The 25172-nt window shown below is 53.9% G+C and overlaps 1 protein-coding gene across 1 annotated transcript; it reads right to left on the bottom strand.

Annotated features, from left to right (window-relative positions):
- Nucleotides 1–111: 111 nt before the first annotated feature.
- Nucleotides 112–24376, bottom strand: FAM163B (family with sequence similarity 163 member B). Its single transcript, XM_075111892.1, has 3 exons — nt 23035–24376; nt 1050–1165; nt 112–835 (listed from the first exon to the last, which is right to left on the bottom strand). The coding sequence occupies exons 2-3, from the start codon at nt 1140–1142 to the stop codon at nt 446–448; spliced, it is 483 nt and encodes a 160-aa protein (XP_074967993.1). The 5' UTR covers nt 1143–1165; nt 23035–24376; the 3' UTR covers nt 112–445.
- Nucleotides 24377–25172: the final 796 nt, after the last annotated feature.

Here is a 25172-nt window from a genome sequence, read left to right on the forward strand (position 1 = left end):
TCCCCACTGACTTCCAGCACGAGCCATTTTGCAGCCAGCCCTGTGTCCCATTACTTGCTTGTTATCACTCGTGCACCAGCTGAACGTCGAGGAGGCCGTACTTACTCTGTATAAAAGGATGCACAGTATCAAAATCCTCTTTATAAAAGGAAAAAAAACCCCAAAGAAACCAAAACGCAACACAGCGCTAGAAAACCTTGTGTCCCAGCTGCAACGCTCCTCCCCCTCACTCCCCTTTTGGTTATTTTTTCGCTACCCCTTTATATTGCCATTTAGCATGTCTCTGCCTACAGAACATAGGAAAACATTCAGGTTTTTTTTTTTTTTCTTCTTTCTTTCTCAAATCACTTCTATGAATTTCAGAAAGTTCTACCCGCTGTTAAAAGCCCCATCGGCAGTGGCGAGGCGCGATGCGATGCTCGGGGCTGGGCGGGCAGCCAGCGCCTCACACATCGGTGCTTATGCTGCGGCTGCGGGAGAAAGCTTCCCGCATGGCCAAGAGCCGGTTGGGGTTGAGCGCCTGCATGTTGGTCACGCTCACCGGCAGGGCGAGATCTTCTTGGCTCACCGTCTTGTAGCTCACCCGGTCGCCCCCATTGTGCAGTTCCTCGGGGGGCTCCTGCAAGAAGAAGGTGGGGGGCTCGTACGGCGTGCAGCTGGGGCAGCTGGGGCGGCTGGGTGCCGGCTTCTTGCTGAAGGGTGATGAGGTGTAGAGGGACGGGCCGTTGGTCAGCACTACGTTGCGGTTGCAGTGGAGTGGCGGGATGTGGGAGTGCACGGCGAAGTCGGGCTCCTCCTCGTCCTCCTCGGATTCATCCTTCTTGCAGCAGTAGTACTGAAATAGGATGGCCCCATGGGGTCGGGCCTCAGTCGGCATCACAAACTGCCCACCCTGGCGCTGCAGGGCTGCTCCGTGCATGCCAGCCCTGGGGAGCAGCAGGCAGGGGACGCTGGGTTGCCCACAGGCTCACCTCCCCATCGCAGCACCCCCTGGGGCCGCATCCCTGTCCCCCGTCCCCCGTCCACCCCACCTTCCCCCCCAGCCTTACCTGGAGCCTACAGTAGCAGAGGACGGCGATGATACAAAGCAAAATGACAGTCGCTAATATTCCACCTGTGATGACCACAGTCCCGGCTGTCATCCGCCCTCTTCTCCATTAACAGCCTGCAAAAGTGAGTCCATGGGGTGAGGGGTGCGCCGGGGGCTGGGGTACGGCTGGTGCTGGGTGATGCATTGGGCAGCAGCTCCCCAAACTCTCAGCTCACCCCTGTTTGCGGGTGGCTAGAAACCAGGAGAGCTCTGTGGGAGGTGATGGGCAGGATTGGGCCAGATCCTGGCACTGGGAAAGCCATCAGGGAGTCCCCCACCCCCCTCAAATGCCACTTTGCAGGTGCAGGGGGATAAAGAAAGCTTCATGCAGTGGGTGACAGATTTAGTGAGCAGTAGCTCTGGGGTCACAGTGGGCCGTTCTGCATGCAGGATGGGGGACCCAAGGGAAATAAACCATTCTGCTCAGTGCCTGTGGCACTCAGGGCACCCTCCTGGCTCCTGCCTGGTGGCAGAGAGCTTCAGTGATGGGAGAAGAAGACTTGCAGTAAGGATTTCTGAGCTGCACACATTTTTCTCTGAGCCTATAATCCATTTTCCCCATGAAAACAATGTGGTATTTTAATTTAGAATAACTGGAGCTGCTAAGTGAGCCTTTAATGACTGCAGGGACAGGCACGCTCCCCTCCCTGAGCAGCGAGCTGGGGTACAGGATGTGTCTGCCCACCACGGGAGGCACCGAGCTCCCCGCCTTCTCCACAGCCAAGCCACAGGGGGCGGGGGGTGGGGGCACCCTGGACTGATGCTTCTGACAGCCTCGGGCGAGCTGTTCATTCCCACCACAGCAAATGCCACAGCTGGGGCCAAGGGTGCTGGACATCATAGAGATGCTGTGGCTCAGCTTGGCCCCATGCTAGCATTTTGGGGTACCACCAGCACCCTTCTTTCCCTGGGGTGCCCCTTAGAGGAATCTGGGCGCTGGCACAGAACTGGCAGTGGTGGGAGGTCCCTGCTTCTTGCCCCCCCCGGGCTCACCCAGAAGGCGGACCTTGCGCACCAAGCACAGCGCGTGAGCCCTGCAATGCCAGCACAGGTCTTGCTCTGCGCATCCCTGCTCCGAGAGCTCGCAGGAGGGCTCGAACTTCCCTCCATCCCATGCCAAATAAGACTGAGCTCTTTGCCACAAAAGATGCTGGGGCGATGCATACCTGCCTGCACCCACCTGCTAGCAGCTATGCAGACAGCGGCACTAACACCAGCACCACTCTGCAGCTAAAGCTCCAGCAGCCCTTTAGTGCCGCAAGTGTTGGGCTGGGAACAGGAGACGCAACATCAATTAAGAGAGAAAGCGTACCCTGACCACCTACTGTACAAGTGCTTTAACAAAGCCGGCCTCCAGCTCATGCTATCAGGTTAAAACAAAAAGCCAGCCACCCCAGCCCCAAATTACTTCAGCACCCGAGGAAAAGCAACCGTATCTGTCAGGGATTTAACCTGCTTCCAAAGGAAATAAATCTGTGGCATATTTTCAGGCGCTTAATGTCCTGCTAAAGTTGGGTAAGTGCTGAATGGATAAAGCAGTATCACATTTTATGTTGCTGCTGAGCAGCGCTGTAGGAGGGAAGGTAATTGATAATGACATCTGAACGCCTTCTCGCACCGCGCGGCCATGGGGCAAGCGCCGGGCCAAATCCTGCCCTCATTCCTTGGGCAAAATACTCTCAGGAGGCTCGGGGCGGGGTGGGGGGGACAAAGTCAGGGGAAGGTTTTGCAAAAAAAATGCATTAGTGATTTAGAACCTTTGGTTCCTGTTTAAAGAGGGATGGTGGCACTCGGCTGCGGACCTCGGGCTGCGCTGGCTGCTGTGGGTGCATGCACCAGCCTGGCAGAGCCAGCTGAAAATGCCCTTCTGTGGCTCCTTTGCTGCTCCCATTTGCAACCACTGTGCTGCCACGGAGCCCAGGGCAGGGGCAGCCGCAGGAGCTGGCTCTAGGGTGGCCAGGCTCAGCCCTGCAGCTTCTCAGGGATGGGCGCTGCACCCTTCAGAGAGGATCAGCGTCTTAGCAAGCTCCTTGCCAGCCCAAGATGAAAGGTGGCAGGCAGGGAGGGCTCCCCAGCCTCCTCTCCAATTAATTAAATGGCAGCCTAACCCGGCGGGACAGCGAGGGTCACACAGAGCCAATTTTCATGGTTTCTGTCCAGCCGTGGTCACCCAGACATTGGCATTGCAGCCACCGCTCCATCCAGAGCAAGCCCATTTGCATTTCACTCTTTTTTTCCTCCCATAACATACTTGTCTCATTAAAGCTGCGTACCTGGAAGCATTAAACTCTCCAGCGTGCAAAGGGGGAGGAAAGCAGAGCATGTGGAGGCCCATAAGCAGAACAATTCCTGTCTAGACCTCCTTTATACATTTGTTCCTAATTTCACGCTCCACAGGCTCCCAGATTCATATATTTAGTAATAAATATCCTGGTAAAAGGAAGTGCTTTGCAGCTCTGCTGTGGTCTTGGGGAAAGTATGCAGGAGCCCTGGTATTAGGAACGCAGGCACTGAGAGACGCGGTCCCAGCAGACGGTTGCTTGGCTCCTTCCTCGCCCCTCGGTAATGTTAGGAGCTCTCAAGCTACCAAGGACGCCTGGAGCCCCCAGCCCCCAGCACACCCTCCATGGCTGCCAGACAGCAGGGAAGGGCGCGGGTGGATGTTAGCCCCACGCAGGCTGTTTGCCCCAGGCCCAGGAGCCCTTTGCTGTAGGAAAGCAGTCCCCAGCGCCAGGGAGGTGACAGGGCTTGGTGACTCTCCAGGTCACAGACGGGAGCTTGGGTGCAATGCTCCCCCCTTCCCAGCACCCTGCTTTACTTTCCCAGCGTGCAAAGGACAGGCTGTGCTGCAACAAACCGAAGACATGTCATTGCATGGTTGCTACAGGCTGCTCCTGGATGAGCTGTTTGGTTTTAGACACAATCCTGCGCCGCTTGCCTGCCTTTGCCAGGACATCTGTTGCTACAGCTACAGCAGCACCATTCCTGCAGCCCTGCAGCGGCTGGGAAGTCCCAGTGTGTGAGAAAAACAGCCTTTTCTGTTCCTTGCAGCCTGGAGAAGACACAAGCAGAGCTCCCATCAGCTCCAGCCCTGGACCAGCGCCTCCTTTCCTTGCTGACACCCCCTGCACGTCCCAGCTGCAGCTGAGGACATAGGCTTTGAGGTTGTACTGCTCACTAGGAGCCAGGGCTGCATCAGCCTCTGCTCCCCTCTGCCCGGGCACTGCCACGAGGGACTGACAAACCTTCCCAACGTGCTGCAGCCCAACCCAGGGGGCTGGAGAGGGGCTGGGGGAAGCTTCCCACGAGCAACAGCGAATGGGACAGCATAGAATTGTACTTGGCAATGCAGAAAGGAGAAGACAGGAGGATGAGAAATCATCCCAAGTCGTTCCCCGCCCCATGGGGTCCCCGAACACGGCCCCTGGACTGCTGAGGGTGCCCGGTGTGGGGAGAGGCTGCTCACAGCTGCGCCTCGCTCCTGGGACAGCTCTGCAAGTGAGACCGGGCAGACTGGCTGTACTGCCAGCACCTCTCGGGGGCCTGTGTGGGAGGAAGGCTTCAGAGTGCTGGGGGGCTGAGCTCAGCCCATCTGAGGGCTTCAGCTAACACCCGGCTAACCACGGCTCCGAAATGCTGAGCTCCAGGTGCTAGAACACTCGAGCCATGACCAGCTCCTGTGGACTGGCCTGACCCTGCCTGCCAAAGCTGTGGGAGAAGGAGATGCAGGGACTGCTAAGGGGACCACACTGAGGTTTCTTTAAGAGACCCTCAAGTGCCCAGCCAAGCCAGCTTCTGGGGTTTACAGGGCTTAAGCACAAGCTTCAGGACAGGCCGCTATATGAATGGGGCTTCTGCTCATCCCGTCCCACCCCAACCCCTATCCCCAGGGCAACACAGTCACCCCAAAGCCTTTTGCACTAGTTGAAAGTGCTGTCATGGCAAGCATCAAATAAAGGGAGCGGTGGTCACTCTGAAACTGTGTCTGCACAAGGAGACCTGCGAAGAGCTGTAGCCCATGGCTTGTCCTACCCGCACCCCTCAGCAGCCCTGGGACCTGCTTCCTCTGCAGCCAGAAGCAGCACAGCCTTCCATTTATCAAGGATTTTGGGAACTGCCCTTATTCACCTGACTCCAGAAGCTGGCGATTTCAAGAAAGTAACCAAACGAAGTATGAAACAACAACCATCAGCACAGACATGAGTGCTGGCAGGACTGCTCACGCCTGCTACCCCAGCGCTGGAGCAGGCAGGAGATTGGACCCCACCATAATAAACACAGCCAGAAACACCCCACACTCGAGGGTTGTTCAGCTCAAACCTTCTGTGTGAGACCTCTGGCCCTCGTCTTAGCCGTTCTGCTGGTCACAATGGTGGTCTCACATGTGCCGAGCGGAGCGGGAATCAGCTCTGCCCTGCACTTCCAAATGGCCAAGATGGAAAAAGGAGAGAAAAAAGGAAAAAAAAAAAACACCCCACCCTTCCCAGGGAGCAGAGGAGGCCAGCACTGTGTCCTGAAGTAACACCATCCTGCCTTGTCTTGGCTCTGCATTGCACTAGCACATCCCTGGCCGTGCTGTGTGCTTGGCTGAGTTGTTTCTGCGCCGAGCCCTGCTGCCGTGCGTGGGTGTCCTCCCGCACCCGGGAAGGGCCTCCGAGGGGGGAGCGGCCCTGCCGGAGCACGGCCCCCGCGGGCAGGGTCCCCAGGCTGCCCGCACTGACCCTCCTCCGAGCACCACGAGCGACGGCTGGGGGTGGGTCAGCTTATTTGGGTCGCTTTGGGGAGAAGACCCAAGGGAGGCACCTCAATGCAGAGGATGTTTAAGTTGGGAAGATTAAGTCGCATGTGGAAACTGGGGGTTAAGCAGCTGTGTACGGGTGGAGCACAAGTCTGACCCCCCCCTTGGTGGAGGGCCACGAGCTCTGCAGGTCTTGTCTGGGTGGGCAATGCAGCCATTTCCCAGCTCAGCCTTGCACAACGAACCCTGATGCTGACTCTTCTGACCAAGCCCTGCTTAAGAAAGGCAAAGAGCTCAGCGAGAGGCTGGGGAAACAGGCGAGCCCGCGAGGGATGCCGGCTGTCTGAGATGCCGCTTCCCCGAGCCACTGGGTCTTGCTACCGCGGCTGCTCTCCGCCCTGGAGCTGGGTGCAGGCAGCGCTCGGGGCCCAGGACCTTGGCCCAGAGTGACAAGAAATCACACTATCATAAACTGGCCGGGGCAGAGGGCACAGGATCTGGGCCCTTGACGCTGCAAAGTTTCAGGGTGATCCTGGCTTACGCTCCACTGTTGCCCCCCTCCCAGTGCCACGTAAGTGCCATGGCTCTGCCCAAGGGTAAACCCCGGAGAGCATCGGCGTGATGGAAAGCCACTGCCTGGCCAGCAGCCGCCAGCCTGGGAGGTGGGAAAGCAGCAAATAAGTTAGAAGCCAAAAACAGTTTGGTGGCAAATACAGCCTTATTTCTGCATTTCCCCCAGTTCCTGTAATCCTACCCAGTCAATGAATAAGAGCCGGGCTGCTAGGAACAGCTGGGCAGCGTGCCAGCAGAAGACTTTGCATTCACGGAGCCAGCGGACAGGGCAGCTGCCAGAAACACAGGCGGAGAACGTGGCTTTCCATATGACAAACGCTTTAAGCAGAAGGCCTGCCTCACTTTTGTTTGCTTTCTCTCTCTTCCTCCTGACGGAAGCACTCCTGGCCTGGGGGCTGATGCTCTGCGTAAACAGCAGGGATTTAAACAGCCAGGCTTGAACGGGGCTGGGCTGGGGAAGGGGCTCGTGGGGCTTGATGCCTGCGGGCCCATCGCTTCGGCTACACCACGTGAGCACTCCTCAACACAAGGACAAGGCGAGATGCGGCTCATCAGTCAATGCTTCCCCATCTCAGCACAACAGCTTCCCGTGTGGGACACCCCTGTATCAGCTGGCACCCCACACTCCAAGTTTCTTTTGAACATTTATGAGCAGAGGGCACTTAACTCCCAGCTGCCTCCTCTCTGGAGAGCACTGCTCACAATTTCCCAGGCTGATCCATAGCAGACGGGTCCTCCTGGGTGCTGGAGATGGCTCAGAGGTCCCAGCAGTCCCATCCTTCCATCCACACCCGCCGGGACCGTGCTTGCCCCCATCTCTGGCACTTTGCAGAGCAGCTCCTGTGCTCAGGAGCAGTGCAGAGGTCAGGTGCTTTCCCTCCCCTAAAAATGGGGGTTTGCACTGCTATTGGTAGTGCCTGGAATACGAATGATTTTTGGAAGCGAGTCTATGGCTCGTCAGAGAGGGCTCCACCACCTGGGAGATGCAGCCAGGTCTGGGCAGGCACTCGCAGGCTGTGACGCTGCCGTGGGCTTTTAAATGACAAATCAGAACAGGGAGCAAAACATTTCACACCCACCTGAAACTGCAGGGCCCCTTCTGGTGGCCTTAGAGCCACTACCTGGTGTTGTGGTTTAACCCCAGCTGGCAACTAAGCCAAACCACAGCCCCATACCAGCTACTAGGAAGAAAATTAACTCTATCCCAGCTGAAACCAGGACACCTGGTTTGACGCCAGTTACAGAGGTCACCAATACTCTTACCGAGGCAACTCACAGCCGCCTGTTCAGCTAAGCCTGCAGTGACCCCTGCAGCTTCCCCCTCCGCTAATGCACCCCCAGCCCTCCTGCCTGCTAGGACAGACCCCAGTACTTCAGCTCCCACTGACGTCCAGGCCAGCAACAACACATTTCAAAGGTAATCTATACACAGTGCCTGATAAATTATTCAGCAGACAGGACATTGATGGAATAGTGCTGAGCTCTGCAGAACAAGATCTCGGCCACCTCCAGGCTCCCACGCTGCGTGGCACGGCTTGGGCAGGGCTGGAATGGCAGCTCGGGGCAGGCTGTGCTGGGGACCAGGGCTCGTGGGGCACCTGGGAACGGTCGAGGGCAGGAGGACAACACCATGGCTGTGGAAAAGTGATGAGAGCTGGGGTGTGAGAGATCCCTCTCTGCCCGCAGGCACTGGCTCAGTGCCCTCCTGTGCTGGTTTTAGTGCCCTGGCAGCGAGAGCTAAGCCTGGAGGTACATCAGGCTAATGTAAGATGAGCATCAGGACAATATAGGAATGTATGCCCCCATATTTGCATCAGTCATAACCCATGATAAACTCCTCCAGGGGACTGGAGAGGCTGGGGACCATTCCTCGCCTCTCTGCCCATTCTCAGCTCAGCCCTTTAAAGCCAGAAATGCTCGTCCAGGAGTAGCGTCGATGGTCAGGCTGAGACGGGGAACGGGGACAGTCAAATGTCACAGTGACCTGCTCCTTCTGTCTGCTCTTATTATCATCCGATAGAACAATATATAATAATATTGATATATCATTATATCAATACATATATTGATATATCTCTATATATAACACTATATAATAATGATATTATATATCATTAAAAACCAGAATTTTATAATCCAAAGTGCTTTTTAAAATATTGTGTGGCAGCCACAGCTTTTCTGGTAAGTTGTATAAGCTTTTTCCATATGCTGAGGACACGCTGTATTCATCCCCCTGCAGGTGTCCCTGCTAGCGCTGGCACTGCCAGAGCAGCCAGGCTGTACTCCTGTGCGACAGCGGCTCATCGGCAATGAAACCCAGCAAAGGAGGGCCAGGCTAGTAAGGAGATGGCTCATACAGCAAGAGCCACTCTGAATTGCAAGTTCTCCTGAAGCTTAAAAAAAGCAGAAGTTCATGGGACAATTAGGGAACCCCTCCCACCATTACCATTATTAGTTTTTAAACCAGAGATTGGCACTTAGTGAGCTATCTGAATTTTCAGCACACTTAAACAGGCTGCCTTCAAAGTACATCGATCTAGGGGATGCCTGGCCCAGCAGCGCGTGAGAGGGAATATGTGTTCGGCAATAATGTCATTTAATACAACCAAATCACGCCTAATGAAAAATAATATTTGCACAGCTCATCAAAGCGGCATTGAGGCTTACTAAGCAGAACTCCAGGCATGAATTTAAATGACTGCAGATGCTAAACGGAGTGCGGCAGTGCCACTGGGGAAGGACAGGGGGGGAAACGCTGAATCACCTGGACAGTGTGTGCGCTGCCCTTGGGAACATCCCCGTCCAGTATCCCTGGGGCCATCCCAAAGGTGCTGCTATCTCTGCCCCAAAGGGACAAGGGAAGGTGTCTGTGGACACTTCAGCATCACCTGAAATAAAGCAGGGTATATTCACCCTGCTCTACCCTCTGATCCCCTGTAAAACTATACATCCTATAGCTATATATATCCTATAAAACTACAGCATCCCTATATGTCAATAGGGATGCTATCGATATCGGTAGGGATGCTGGCGGCGCTGCCCCGCGGTGTGTCCCTGCACACCAGCCCTACGCTCGTATCAGTCCAGGAGGGGTAAACCCAGAAACCAGGCCCAAGGAAGGAGCCGGTGAAGGCACGATGGACTCGTCTCCGCGTCTGACCCCGCGCACGGAGAGCTGCCGCAGCAGGGGCTCGCAGCCAGCTGGTCCCTGTCAGGATTTGAGAGCTGTTGTCAAACCACACCAGAGGGTTTTACCCTCCCCAGTCCTACCTTTCACTGCCCAAACAATCATGCTTTACTTAAGTACCAGGAATTATTTCCATACATCAGCTGAAAAGCAGGCCGTAATCCCAAACACACATAAGCAGCCTAAACGCCTTCCAAAAAAAAAAAAAAAAAGAAAAAAGAAAGAAAGACAGGCTGTCTTTCCACCCTGCACCATTTAATTGCCTCTTGAATTATGGTTTAGTCAGCCTGAGATATAAACATCAGAGAGAGCAGGTTTTGGTATTAGCAGATTGAGATAAGCTACCGCAATCGCTGCTGAGTGGGAAATAGTCAGAGGGTGGGGAGCACCCACCCACCCTGGGGACTTCTAGCAGGGCAGTTTTGCCGGCTGGAAATGTCCCCTGGCCAGCCTGAAAAGTTTGGGTTAGCATACTGAGAACCAACAATAAATCTTACCCCTGATCAATACTTCTTCCTGCAATTCATCGAGCAGGAAATTGCTCCCCTTCCATCGCCGTCCCGCGGGAGAGCGCGCTGCAGCCCCCCAGCAAGGCACAGTCTGCTGGAGTGCCAGCAGGAAGATCAAAAAGCCTTAATTGCCAGAAAATGCTGCTGGAATAATTCACCAAAAGTGGAAAAAATGGGTATTTGCCCTTCTGAAAGGGCAAGTCTTTTCAGAATTGCTCCATTCACCTGGATTTTGAAAGCTCTTCAGGCTGAAAACCAGCCGCTGCTGCCCTGAGAGCCTGGTGCAGCCATGGGAGCCCCATGGGACCCAGTGCCTTACACCAATAGCTCACACCAGCTTTTCCACCATCAAATCTCCCGGCAAATGCCTTGAGAGCAGGGTTTCGTGGCTCAGACAGGACTGCTGGGGCATGCAGATGGGAAGAGACTTGCACAGAGTCGCCAGCTGACCTCTCGGCAGATTACAACCCTGGCTGGGAGCTGGAGCTGCCTCCTGGCCCCAGGGGCACCGACACCGCAGCTGGGATGGGTCCAGCACTCCCATCTACACCAGTCCTGGGGACAAGGCTGTTACGGGCCAGGGACACCATGCAGAGGGAGAGCAAGGTCTTGGTACCCTCCGACGGCCATGCAAAGCAACAGGAGCAGCAGCTCTCACAGTGGTTCTCCCAGCAGTGGCTGCTTTAGCTCCAGGGATTTGTTGGCTCTGGCCGTGCAGCGGCATCTGCATGGAGCCTCATTCTTGTGGGAAGATATTGCAGCAACTGGCCTGGGGGAGATGGACTGAGTCAGCCCTGCTGGGATTCAGCCCTGTGCTAGCAGAAACACTACATGCTTCAAAGCTTGTGTTTGCACCTTTTAGCTTTTGCCTCAGGCAGTGCAAAGCCACGCAGACCCCTGAAGAGCAGCAGCTGATGCAGCCAGCAGCCAGCCCCAGAGGCACATTCAGCCTCTGTGCAACACCTGAGCTGAAGCCTTGGCTCAGCCCAGGGCCTCCTGCCCCTGCTCCTCTCTGGCTCTGGCAAATGAAGCAGCACCATGCCCAAGAGGGAATGTATTGCTGTGCCAATACCCATTTTACAGACAAGGAAACTGAGTCCGGGGCTGGTTAAGGCTCTGCTTTGAAGCTAGGTTGCTTGAAATCTATCAAATATAAGCCCATGTACAGACTAAGGTGGCTTCCCCCAGGCTGGGCACTGGTTAAGCAGCAAGCTGGGATCAGCTCCGTTCTCCTTCCACCCTCTGCGCCGGTGGTTGGGAAGGATGACCCCCCCCCAGCTGACCCAGTGGCCCCTGCAGATGTCCTGGCACACAGATGAGCCATCGATCCTGAGATGCAGATGAACCATTGATCGGGAGCTGGGGAAGGAAGGACACGTACAGTGTACGTTTCCAGTAAGCAGTAAATCCAACAGCTTTGCATTTCCAAGAGCTATGAACTCAGCTCCGTGGGATGGGAAGATCCTCAGGAGATTAAAGTCTTTGTGAGCTGCACAACTCACCCTCATTTGCTCAGGATTCATGGACCCAGACTTGGGTGGAGGCAGCAGGGACAACCAAGTCCTTGGTGCTCATTAAATGCAGCAACCTGACAGCTCTGGGGACCACCCTCCATCAGCCACAATAAGGAGCAGGAGGGGGACCAGCACCTCTCTGTCCTTGCCCCCCTGGATGTGGGTGGGTGGCTGATGGCCGGTGACACCTCCAGCAGCCCCACACTGCCCCCCAGCACCCCGCTGTCACACGCCGTGTCCTGAGCTGCCCTGGGCTCCAGCTCTCCACACAACCTGTTTATTCTTCATCAGTCCCCACTCCTCTGCCCTTGCGATACAGAATCCCTGCGGTGTGACCTGGGCCTGGGCTTCCAGCTCGTGCTGCTGCGTGACACCAGGTGACTCCCTGGGTGCTGGCTGTGACCACCCAGCATCTCCCAGAGACAAGCCCTCAGCAGCCCCACCTGGGATCTCCAAAGAGATAAATGTTCCAGCTTTAAAAAAAAAAAATCATAAAAAAAGGGTAGGGAGTTTCCATAGCTACAGCTTTACATTGCTCTGGCAAAGGCTCAGGTTCAACCCGTGTAACGAGAAGCAAGCAGAGTGTTTTTCCCACTCCAGCCCAGCATGGTGCATGAATAAAGAAGTGAAGAGGAGAGTGAGCAAGCTGAGTGATTTTGGAAATAACACATGAATGTTGGGGACTGGTATGTGCGGCTGCCTCTAGCACTGGGCTCCCTGCCCTGCCTGACCCATCGCTTGTATGGGGCACGACTTGCATTTGCAGGTGGGGAGGAAGAAGCCCTCACATCCCCCCTCTCGTCAGCACGGCGAGCGAGACACACACCTTCATGCTGCTTGTTCTGGTCAGAGGCCAAAAACAGCTTCATTTAAATTCCTATCTGCGTGGTGCTCCCAGGGCTGGACTTCCAGAGAGACGGGGAGCCACCGCAAGCTGCGACTCTGCAGAGATTCAGTGCTGCTGCCAATGCAGAGTCACTATCCATAGGACTGGGGGACATGGGGCTTGCTTTGCTTCGTATCCATGCCTTGAACAACGTAATGTCATGCACTTCGGGCTGGTGTCAGCACCGCGGCTCGTGGGGAAGGACACGCACATTTGTAAACTGCTCTGGTCATGAACAAGAGGCCGATGGGCTTCCTCATTGCTTGTGACCAGGAGTTTTCCTACAGGCAGTAAAATCTCTTTGTGTTATCCTTTTTAATAAGGATTTATCATTGCTGCATCAGGGGAATTAACACAGACCCGTCTGAGAGGGTAATTTTCAGATTCTTGGCAACTTACACTGAACAGGTTCCAGTAAATTTTCCTTTTTTTTCTCACCTTAATTCTGTTACAGCTTTTCCTGAGAGATGAGAGAGGGAAAGATTTAACTCAGAGGAAAAAAGAAAACAAACTGCACAACAACAAAATCATAAGCAAAAAAGCAGAAAGGATAAAGTAATTCATACAGCTCAGCTGACAACTGTCATTAGGCAAATAAAGAAACAGATAAAACCTTCACACAAATTGCTCTACTCAAAACCACGTGGGCTTAACAGAGCTGCTGGGATCAAATGTTTGAAATATCGACTGTTCCCAGGGACAGCACCTTTCAGAAATCAAAACACATGATGGATCTTTTTGCCTAGCGTCAGCATTAAGACAACGCAACCCCTGCCTTTGAAATGACTCCTTGATGCTGGAGAGGCCCTTGAGAGCGACGCAGTGGTTTGTGCTCCCCACACACTCACGCTCTCATCTTCTCTCCATCCCCAGCAGCCAAAGCAATGCTACGGCTGGCACTGGACGGCACGGGAACCTGAGGCAGGCGAGGCTGGTGGGGCAGGCTGCTCCCACCGCTTCTTGCTGGCGTTCGATGCCTGCACAGGTCAGGCTCTGCGCTCCCCAGCCCCTCGTGCTTGCAGCAGATCGGTGCCAGCATCTTCCCGAGCGCTGCAGTTTCTGCCTTCCTCGCTCAAATGATGCCTGACTTGCGACACCTCAAAGGACTGGAAAATGCCACGTAGGTTCTCTTTGAAAGCCAAGCCTTAGACCACTGCTCTGAATCACCCCCGAGCATCTGAGCCCTTCCTTGGCCTTGCTGAAGGGCAGACAGGCCAGGGTACCAACAGCAGCTGCGCTTGCTATGGGATGGGCTGTGCTTCCCACAGCCCCAGGGAGGGTCAGATCATGTAACCCCCTAACATCCTGTGCAGGCAGAAATGGCTCCATCCATCTGGAAAGCAGGAGAGACTCGCACCCCAGCGCGGCCCCGCTCCACCCTCTGAATCCCAGCTGAATTTCACCTTTCTTCACTTGCAGGGTGAGTCAGCTCACTTCACTTGAACGTGTTTGCCTGAACTCATTGGGAAGTCAGTACGTTATACCGTTAAATAACATTCTGCCCCAGAGCTAACCTTGCGGTTGTGATGAACTGGGAACCCACAACCAAAGCAGCAAACCTTTCACTGAACCTACGCTGATGTCTGAGCTATGCAGACATCACCCTGGTCACGCCAAAGCTGCAGCACCACAGCGAGCACATCATTAACAGCCCACCTCAGTGGTAAACCATACAGAAACCTGCATAGCTGATAAGTTTAAGTCAGTCTTACAAAACTCAGACCTGCAAATGTGAGCACCCTCACTGCCCTGTGCCTGGTTCGCAGACCACAGCTCAACGAAACGCAGGCGCCCGACTCACGGTGGAGCCCTACCTGCAAGGGGTGCCCCTCGCAAGGTTAAACAGGTCACAGGTCTCCTCTGGGAATCGGGAGTATACTCACTGCTGTCTCAAACCACAGGCCTGTTTAATAGAACACCCTGCAACCTGGCTGCCACTGCTCCTGGGCTTGACAGCAGAGAGACCGGGCAGTGCGTGGGAGCCCAGGAATTTCTGCTGTCATCACACGATGCTTCAGTTCTGATTCTGGTTGGTTTAATTTGGATATCATGAAATTGCACAAGACTGCGATGTTTGGGTTACATGGCAATGTTAGCATTCGTATCAAATAAAGCACTTTTTCTTTTTAGGTTCCTGAAAATGTTCTCATATGTGTTAATTTTTGGAAATCCCTTTTTGAGCAAAACCCAAGCACTGGCTACAGCAACAGCGTCCCAGCGTTATGCATTTCTGAGTCTGGGCAACTCTAATCCTCTGCAGTCAGGAGTACTGCCATAGCTCAGCAATATTCATGCTTTATATTTACTACCAATCAAGTCAGACAGTATTTTAAAGACCAACCCTTTGTCTGCCAATTCTAACATTCAAAAATATAACATAATATTTACAAAGGTATCCAGAAAGCAAGTAAGATCAGTGCTTGGTTTCTCAGAAACCGGTATCACAGTCTTGTGTTTTCTATAACCTATGTTGTTTTATTTAAAAATACAACAAAAACAAAGATGTGATGCCAGAAACACAAGGGAAAATATGCGCAACCAAGAAAACCCCACTGTCTGTGGGCTGAATCTGCTCCCACGAGCTCCTGTGAGAATCAGGAATAACTCTTGAGAAGACAGGAACACTAAACTGTTGCAAATCAGAAAAAAAAGCAATCTGGAACTGTCTAATATTAATTGCATATCTATTATGCTTGGCTTTATCTCAGGGGGCCATGCCTGCCCACGGGATGTCACATCCAGCGCTGGCCAGAGGCGATACCAGCAGGCCTCCACTGCAAAGAGCGGCCAGGATCATCCCGCTCACGAACCCGGACTGCCGCAGCCGTGAAGCCGCGGCAGCCCCTGGCCTGCCCCCTCCTCCGCTCCGCGACACCCTGCACAGCGGGCGCCTCCGGCACTCCTCACAGCCCACGATTAGGCACGGGGGGGTTGTGTCCCCAAGGTGCCAAACGCCCTGAGAGCTTCTGCCCAAGCCAGAGCGAGCTCAGCGGTGCCAGCACCCGGCGCTGCAGACCAGAGCTGCCCCTCTCGGGGTACGTCTTTGGCTCCGGCGCAATCAGTAAGAAAACGGCTTTGGTGACAGCTGGATCGGAGGAGTCACCTGGAGGGGTTTGAGAAACACCTTTCAAGCACTTTAATGCATCTGGGTGAGGGAGAGGGGGCTGGACCCGCTCTCTGCTGGGGCCACGCTCTCGGGAGAGCGGCAGAACCACGCAGCTTTTTGCCTGTCCCTGTTTGCACAAGGAAAGGCGTCGCAAAGGAAACCCATGGGACAGATAAAAGTTTGAATTATTCCCCCAGCCCCTCCTTTGTGTAATATAACAATAAAGCCACAAAATTCGCCTAACAGAAAACCCAGACCCACACTTAATATCCTGCCCCCCCCCAACTCCACTCCCGCTCTTGCAGTACGGCTATTTTTCCCCAGATCCCACCACTAATCTTTCCAGGGCTTAGCTACCCAGCAGGCGACACCAATCAAACCAAGACACCTCCTTTTCCTTCCACATGAGAGCCTTATAAATTGCATCCCTGTAAATCCCTGCCCGCGCTGACTTGCAGAGGGAGACAGGGAGAGATCCCCGACAGCGAAGCCGTGCGGTCCCTCCTGCAGCTGGGGCACTGCAGCACTTGCTCAAAACTGAGCCTCTGGCAGCATCCGTACTATATTTTTTCCCCGGGGGGAGTTTAGCTCGGATTGCCATAAAAGCATCATGTCTTGCTATGTAACTCACGTATATTGTTTTAACTGGAGAGTGACAACGTGCACGCTATTGTTCTGTGGATGCAAGGGTAGGAAACTGGGAGGAAGAACAAGCATCGCTGCCTGCAGGGGCAATGCAGGCAGACCCGCGCTGGGGAGAGCCTCGCTGCACAGCACAGGCTGTAATCTAGCAGTGAAGGCAGGCAACAAAAAGAAGGGAGTTAATGGTTTGCCAAAGCTCAGGCAGGAAGACCCATGATAGGTCTTAAAACAAATCCACACTGAGAGCAAGGGAAACGGAGCGGTAAACCGCATGGGAAAGCCCAAGCAACATCCTCTGCTTAAATGGGGAAGCAAACATGGGCCTCAGAACAGGAGCTCCGTGCAGGGATTGCACTGTCCCTGCCGGTCACCTCCAAAAATACTGTATTATTTCCTACGGAAAAAAAAAAAACCCAAACAACTCAAAGGAGTGAAGGTGGAATACTGGGAATAAAAATGAACAAGGCTATTTGCAGGTAAGTTATTTTTCTCACAGGAAACAGTGGCTGTAAGTGGATGCTTTAGCAGAGCTGTGATTTGCACGCTGTAATGCAGCCACCTTGGGGACTCGTCTGGCACTTGCCTGTGAACTCCCTCTGCCTCCAGGCACGCTCCCACATCATTGCCACAAATACCCGCTTCGATGGAGCCCATATATCATCTTGTACAAAAAAGTCCAAGACACCTCTCTGCGGTGATCAGTGCTGGTTTACAAGTCTCTCAATCTTGAGACATTTTGATCCACTTCAGCTGAAGTGACCCGAGCTGGGGAGAGGTTGGGGGAGATGACGACTTCTGAATCTGTCACAAGGCTGTGGTGGTCCCCAGAGGGTTTCAAAGCAGCCACATCACCCAGCAATGGGGGTGTTTACCTTCCCCCAGGCAGCCAGTTCCCTTTCATTAATGCTGTTTTCCACATTAACCTCAAACAGTCCGAAACTCTCAGTGAGTAAAGAGACGACCTGGCTTTGGCTGATGCCAGCTCTGCAGGTCCGAGTGGAACAGGCAGTGCTAAAGGGGCCACTTCTGTCCATTATGGTCCAGCCTAGATTTTCAGACAGCGGAGGAACAAGGGACCGCTCTGCACAGGGGAAAATGAAACCACAAAGGACTTTTCCTCCCAGTTTGCTAAGAGTCCCCTCCAGCAAAAAGGAAGGAAATCCCAGCTGTGTGGCGCACCCACCGCTTGCAATTCCGCCAGTATAATGAGCTTACGAGCTTCTGTGGCTCAGACCCTGTGATGAACTTGTACCTAGAGAAAAGCTATAGCGTGGCCTCAAAGCCATACCTAAAGCTGGCAGTGCGGAGGGCTTCGTCCCCCGCCTAGCAGGAAGATCATCTCCTTTATCCCCTGCCCAAGGGAGGCCGACCAGTGCAGCCTTGGAAGACCCTAAGCTGAAGTTTAGTGGTAATTTAAAGAAAAAAACCTACATGCTTTTTCACCAAAGCCTATTTTTCAGGCTGGCAGCTTCCAATGGTTATCTCACCACCTAAGTTTTTGTAATTGGTACCTCAGTGACTGACCCGCGGGAGGGCAGGGCTGGAGCACCAGCAGATGAACAGAAGGGAGAAGGCAGATAGAGAGCGGCAGACTGGGGTGTGTGGGCTCTGAACAGCTCTGAGCAGCTCTGTGCCAGCACTCGCTGCCAGGGCTCCGCTGCAGCGCCAACACAGCCTCATGGCAGCACCAGCTGAGGCAGAGGAGGGCTGGAGCCAGCGCCCGGGATGGGACGGGACGGGATGGTCCCGCTGTGGGCAGAGTGCTCCCGTCGGCTCCAGGACTCCATGGGCACCCCCCGATCTCCCTCCCCACCACCTCCCCTCAGAGAAAATCAGTGGCAAAAACGAAAGAAAGATGTGGGAGGCCGTGAGGTGATTTCCTCCCCATCAGGCCTATCCGAGAGGCATGAAATTAATGGTGAGAATTAATTCTGTTTGCCCTGGGGCCAAGGTAAGAAGCCAGGAGTGATTTCTGCCAGGAGCGCGTGCAGATGTAAGGCTGGTGTGAGTGACAGCAAAGCCACATCTCTCCCCTTCTGCCATATGCGAGCAGCATCCTTGTCACCTGGGCAAGGGAAGGGGATGATGGCTGGCACTTTCCTTCTGCCAAAAATTCACTTGCCCTTCTTTTTCTTTCTTTTTCTTTCTTTTTCTTTCTTTTTCTTTCTTTTCCTTTCTTTTTCTTTCTTTTTCTTTCTTTTTCTTTTTTTGTAAGGAGGTTATTAGCAGGGACATGATGAATACAGATGTGGGCTGCAGAGCGTCTCCTACAGTGGCCTCGCTGAGCCCCCAGAGCGCTGGCAGACCTGGCCAGCCCCCCTCTCCCTGCAGAGCCTCCCACCGTTTCTCAGGTGCTCAGAGGTGGCTGCTTTACCCACTGCTAATTACATTTATTTTCTTTTCAAAGCCTCAGGGAAGACTCTTTCACACCCCCTCCTCGCTGATGTGAGCACTGCTGCCCTGTTACACTGATCTGAGACTTCTTTTACTGTTGAACCCGTGGTGGTCTCCCCTACATCCCCCCTCTGTGCCCCCCAGCCTGCTCTTCCCACAGCCAGAGACACATTTCCTGGGCTTGATCCAACCAGCACTGAAGTAAAGAGAAAAACTCATATTTTCAGGCTGGATCAGGTCCCTGGCCTGGCGAGGACAGGCTGAGACTTGCTTTTGGGTTTCTGGTAACTTGCCTCTAAAATGGCCTTCAGAAAAAGGCAATTATCACAGTGCCACTAAGGCTTTCCCCATTGCACGGCCAGATAACTCACTAGGAGTCTTCTGAAATAACCTTTAAACAATAGATCCTGTCTTGTTTACTGAATGTTTCTGAACTCAACAGTAATGCATCCAGATGTCACCCGTGTCTACTGTAGGCCTAACTATTTCTGGAAACACACCAAGGGCAAATTGCTTGGATAATGTCAGATATTGTTGCAGAGAGAATGTGACGAGTTTCCGTCTCTTTGATAAAAGCCGCGGAGCAGGGTGGCAGAGCTGCGTGCACCTTCAGCTCAGCCCCGCGCGGGAGCTGCGCCCCTCCCTGTAGCTCACGGGCAGGTACAAGCGGCGCGTGCTTTCCAGCTGGGGAGAAAATTAGCGTTGCTGTCTAGCAGAAGCTTGGCAAGCTCACAAACTGCCATGCTGGGTGGTGTGTTGCTACGGGTGGCTTTTGTCCTGGAGGTATGAGATGGGGAGAGAAGCACGGGAGACAGTGAGGAGGGGCTGAGCTGCCCTCGTGGCCAGGCAAACTTGGGGAAGACGGCTTGGCCCGTCTTGTGCCATTACTGTGAATGAACCTGAAAACTACCCCATCAGGTGCTTGTTTCAACAAGGAAGATAAAACTCTGTATGAAGTGAGAAAGTGAACAAAACTCCCCCAGCCCCTGTCTCATCTCTTGTCTCCACTCCATGGCCTGCCAAGAGGAGCACCAGCACATGCCGAGGGAGATGTGTCCCAGGATGCAGCTGACACTGCTGCGCTCCCGACTCCAGTGAGAAATCCATAATCCCAGCCACGTAGGATGGGGCAAAATCACCAGTGTTTAGATTCTGGCCTAAATCAGCTCCGTTCCCGTACCCACTCCACGCTGCCTCTGACACAGGCACCTTGAGGACCACAGAGTCCATGGGAGCCAGGTCCTCCCTCTGCTGCCCTGAACTGCTAACGGGTCATGCCTGTTATTAAGCTTTCCAGGGAGAAATGGGACCAAGGATGTTTCAAAATGTTAGTATGACTTTTAACTTTGTTCCCCAGCCTTCCCAGCTGACCTCTGCTGTGCTCGCAGTGATCGCAGGCCCCTGAGGTCCCAGCCTTGCCCAGGATGGCCTCAGCTGTGATCTGAATGTGGCTGGAAGGTCTGAAGAGGGTCAGAGTCCATCACCCAGCATATTTGCCATCCCTCCGCCAATCTGTGGTGCTGGAATATATGCTTTTTTTCTCAGGCAAAGGGTGAACAAATTCTGCCTACTGTAATAAATTCGGTCATGAGGAGAGAAGGAGATAACAGACAATGACATGGGAAGAAGTGTAAATTAGAATGGGAACGAGTTGCAAGCTCAGCCCCTACACTGCCACCTCACCTTCATCCCTTCCCTGCTCTTCTTCAGTGTTATAAGTTGCATCACAAGCTGCGGGAGCCCTGCCAGCAGCAAGCACCTCTTCACTAGCCATGTCCTCATCCATATCCATGACAACGCGACAGCCAGGTACCAGAACACGACTGAGGAGGTACCAAGTTATCCCCGTTTCTTACGCCAGCACTGATCCAGCTAGGCACTGCGCAGCCAAATGTAAAGGTCCCAGTTACGTAAATACCTTGCAGCCTGGCCAGCTGCAAAACCCCTCACCGACCCATGTGCTGGGCACTGAGGACGTATCCTGATGTGCCCAAAGGTCAGTGGCATGGACGTCTTCAGCCTGCGAGGGCGCAGCTAAGCTCCCTGGGCTGCACAGAAATGCCCGGGGGCATTACGTACCTTTACCTCTTTGTATCTGCCCCCCAGCAAAACTTCTAAAGGATGCAAAGCGGGGTGCTCAGGTACGGCTGCAGGGTCAGCAGGTGTCCTGCAGTACCTTTAGAAAGTCTTGGGTTAATATACCACTGACAGCAAGCAGGTCCTCTGACACTCAGCCACTTCCAAACATGTTCTCCTTAGATTGCAAAGCCCCTGAGGCCAAACCTTCAGACTTAACTCTTGTGTCACTGACATGAGGGTTTTGGGACTGCTGCAATTGCAATGGAAAGGGTCAGGAGGAGCCGTGACAGCTAGGCCGATATACCAGGCTTTGCTGGAAAGCAAAGAGAAACCCAGTGGAGATACAGCCCATAACCACGGTGCCGGTAATGTTCCACAACTCTTTTGTGCTCAGGTAGGCACAGGTATTTAAGAACTGCGTGTATTTGTAATCTGTGTTCACTGGCAAGAAAACAGAAAGGAACAAATGCTGTTTCCTTCCTTTCCCCTCACATCCCCACATCTTTCATAAGTGAGAACCAATGTACTGAGGGGTGATAAATCAACATCGGTCACTTTGCGGGGGATTTTCTTGAAGTTCCTTATATCTACTGAGCACCAGCACCATTCCTTAAGAGGTCCTGTCATCGTCCTGCACAGAAATCCTGACATGCAGAGGAAGGAGGTTACACTTCTAATTACAGCTGCACAGTCTTTAAGGTGTTTGAAATCTCTTTTCACCACCTGACAGCCGTAATGCATCTTTCTGCTCATTTCAGACAAAAACCAACCACAAAAGGCTGCAAACAACCTTCCGTTATTCACACACCACCACAATGGGGCAAGAGCCTACATACAGGTGTGCGGATAGTTCAGGCACTTAGTCCATGCACAATTTACATAAACTCTTTTCCCTTAACAGCATTATAACTTAGATGCTTACTCAGTGCTAAGACAAGATGCAACAGCTAAAAACCCCATCGTTCTGGGTGCTTTTGCTCAGATGAGGTCACCCAGGAGCACTGTCTGCACTCTCAACGTTGGGATACCCGCCAGGTTTCCCAAAATGACAGGCATCCATCATGAATGACTGAAGCGCATGATTTTACCACCTAGGTTTTATGCTGATTTCACGGCTCGTTTTAGGCTAGAAGACAATCTGTTGAACCTCAAAGTGCAGCCTTCTCTTACCTTTAATTTATTCTGTCAGAAAACTGTCTACCTTAATGAGTATGAACACACCCCCACTACCTTCCAAGTTTGGTGATCTGTTATGTCAAATATAAATAATCCTGTCTAAAGCCAGTCGATATGGGGAAATGAAAAGCCATCTTCCCTTGAGGGATTTCTCTCTCCCTCCCACAGCCCCCCCGAGCCTGCAGACTACCTTTAACGTACTGAACAACAGCCATGTGCTTTGAGAGAGTGCAGACCTAGACGGCTGCTGTATTAACCAAATAGTGACAAAAACAACCCACAGATAATTGTGCTATCGCCTTCCTTGCATTCAACTCTGGATTCTTCTCCATCACCACTGCTTCGTGGCATGTGAGCTAGAAGGCTGGTTTGCTGCCGAACCTGGGGCTGGGGTGGTCTCTGCCACCTCACCTGGGTGGAATGGGGGGGTTCCTACATGCTTTGGGGCCAGGACACGAGATAGGAACAGACCTTTGCCCTAGACACATGGCTCAGGTGAGATGCCCAGGAAGGCTACAGAGGGAGGCCAGTTTCAGCCCCACACTGAGCGTGCAAAGGTGCCCGAGCTGCCCCTGGGGCAGAGAAGGACACAGCCCGCGCACCCTGGCAAGGCACGGGATGGAGGCAGCTCTCCCAGCCCATCCCCGAGAGATGCTTTCATGAGCTCCTTCACCGGCATGGCTTTGAAACTAAAGATGCTGCAGGACCAGGGAAAACCAAGCGTGGAGCACCCCGGTATTTTTTGTCCTGGTCTGCGGCAGTGGGACTTGACCAGTCCCCCTGAGACAGGCTATGGGGCAGCGGATGCTGTGCGGTTCTCCACGTCCCTATTCGCTCTGCTTCCCCCCTCCAAATCCCTTCCCATCCCCAACTCTGGCAGCCGGGGCTATCCTCTGCCTGCTTCCCTCCTTGCGGGCATTCCCCCGGGACGCGGGGTGAGCTGCCGGTTCCGCGGGAGCAGCGATCCCACCGCTGCTGAAAGGCAGTTCAGGATGCTCCGGGAGGAGGGCTGGGGGTGGGCTGCGGGGGTAAACAGGGCGAAAGCACCGCGGAAGACCCCAGCGTTGGGAAGGACGGGGGAGAAGGAGCCCAGGCAAAGCCAGGGGAGGTCGGGCTGCGAGCGGCGGAGCCTCCGCTTACCTTCAAACGGGGGAATTGTGCTGGATCTCTCAGGTGAGGACCGCGTCTCCCGAAGTCTCCAGCTCGGAGAGCATCAATGCAAATAGAAACAATTAAAAAAAAAAAAAAGAATTTAAATAAAAAATAATAAAAAAAATAAGGCTAAGAAGAGGGACGCCGCCTCAGGGCGCGGAGCAGGCGAGCCGGCAGCAGACACCCTCTCGGCACATGGCCGGGCCCGGCAGCGGCGGCTCTGCGGGGGAGCGCTCCCTCCCCGCCCCAATGACGGCTGCGGGGAGCGGCGCGGCGCCCCCCCGAGCCCCGCACCGGGGCCGCACGGGCAGCGGCGCGTGCTGCTCGCCCACCCCCCTCCCCCCCCGCACACACCCCCGCACACCACCCCGGGCCGCGGCGGAGCGGGGGGCGGCCGCCGGGGTCCTCCGTCTGTCTGTCGTGTCCCCCCCGTCCCCCCCCCCGCAACGCCGGCGCCGGGAGGAGAGAGGGGCCGACACCCCCGCGCCCCCGGAGCCGGGGGACACCGCAGTTTGGCCGAGGGAGCCTCCATCCCCGGTGCTGGCGGACGGAAAGCATCCCCCCGCCCCCCGCCCCAGGGAGAAAACCAGGACAAACCTCGCAGCGTCCCCCCAAGGGTCCCGGGGCATTTTACACAAAACGTGACTTTGTCCCATGCACCGTTTCTCAGGGGCTGCGCTGAGATTTTTGCTGCCTGGTCTCGGTGACGGCCACCCCTGGGGAGGGGAGCATGTCTCCTCTTCCCAAACCAGTGCCTGTTCCACCACAAGCAACCTCAGCTACTTTAGAAGTCCTCATCCCAAGCTTTCTCTGAAGATGCCGATGCTGTGCAGGGCACGTTTGGCACTAGCAGTGGCAATTCACAAAACCCCGTTAGTGTCAGGGTGGTTACCGCATCCCAGAGCTGAAAAAAGCAGCATTTGGTAATAGCAGAACTTGGGACAAAACCTGGCGATTCAAGCTGCTGTTACCGCTCTAGCAGGTGGGCGACTGCAGAGGCACCGGTATGGAAACGACTGTCACAACCATGTACAGAGGTTGTCCCCCCTCCCCAGGTTGGTGTGACAGGGAAGCAAAAACTGCCCCAGCTCTCCCGCTGCCTGCCCTGGGCTCAGCAACCGCCCCTCCCCGGGCTCCTCTGCAGAGCAGCGCAGCGCCTTCGCTCCCCTGGGCACGGAGGATGCTCGGCATGTCTCCGGAGGCCCTGCCAGTCCTGCCTAATTGCACCCCCTGCCACCAGCCTCAGCCGCCGTCACCCACGTTGTCTGCAAGCTGCCAAACTCCTCAGGTAGCAGGGACCCTTCTGCAGGCCACTGCCTCTTCCAGCCTCCCAGCGCCGACTCTGGGAAGACGCGCGTTCAGCCTGGAAGTGCCTCCGTCTGTCGGGACGCGTGACTTTTGCCGCACAGCGTTCATTTCCCTGGCCTGACTTGCATTTGCCGGCCCAAAGTTATTCCTAAAAGCTAACTTGATTTTTCTCTTCGGCAGTTTTAGCCTATTGATACTTGTCCTGTCCTTGTTGACTGATGAGAATAATTAGTCTCCGGTCCGTTTATAGCACATCTGCTCTTTTTAAGATGGTATCGCTTATAGCACTCTTTTAATCTATAGAGAGGGAAACAGTTGCATTTAATTAATTGCTCCCTAAATAAACTAATTACTGCCAGTAATTTCAGCATACTTTGCACGCAGTTCAAACGCCCATGCAGAGATCTGAAAGGCAAGGTACCCAGTCTAATGACAAGAAATGAAAGCAAGGGGACAAAACGTAGTTTATTTTCAGAGAGTCTACTTAAGACAATTAATTTTTAATTGTTATAGACCGTATCGGTTAGTACTGAACTGTCTATGTCATGGTTCCTGTTCAGCTTTGCTTCAAGGTTGCTTGGACTATGTGCAGCAGATATTGAAACGCTATGCCAGGAAAAAAAAAAGCCCAATTTTAGCTTTTTATTACTTTTATGGGTCAAATGTCATTGCCTAGCAATTTGTCATGGTATCTTTGTTCAGAAATATGAACGATAGAGGTTCTTTGCTTGGGCCATTCATTTTGGTTCCTATGCCTGGACTCCTGTACTGCAGTAAAGCACCTCCTTGCTTCCCAGTGGGTATGTCAAAGCAATTCT

The sequence above is a fragment of the Phalacrocorax aristotelis genome, chromosome 17 (assembly GCF_949628215.1).
Source record: "Phalacrocorax aristotelis chromosome 17, bGulAri2.1, whole genome shotgun sequence".
NCBI lineage: Eukaryota > Metazoa > Chordata > Aves > Suliformes > Phalacrocoracidae > Phalacrocorax > Phalacrocorax aristotelis.

Coding starts and splice junctions, on each gene's coding strand:
- FAM163B (XM_075111892.1), bottom strand. CDS start 1,142: ATGACAGCCGGGACTGTGGTCATCACAGGTGGAATATTAGCGACTGTC. Junction 836..1,049: donor TCTGCTACTGTAGGCTCCAG/GTAAGGCTGGGG, acceptor ATCCTATTTCAG/TACTACTGCTGCAAGAAGGA.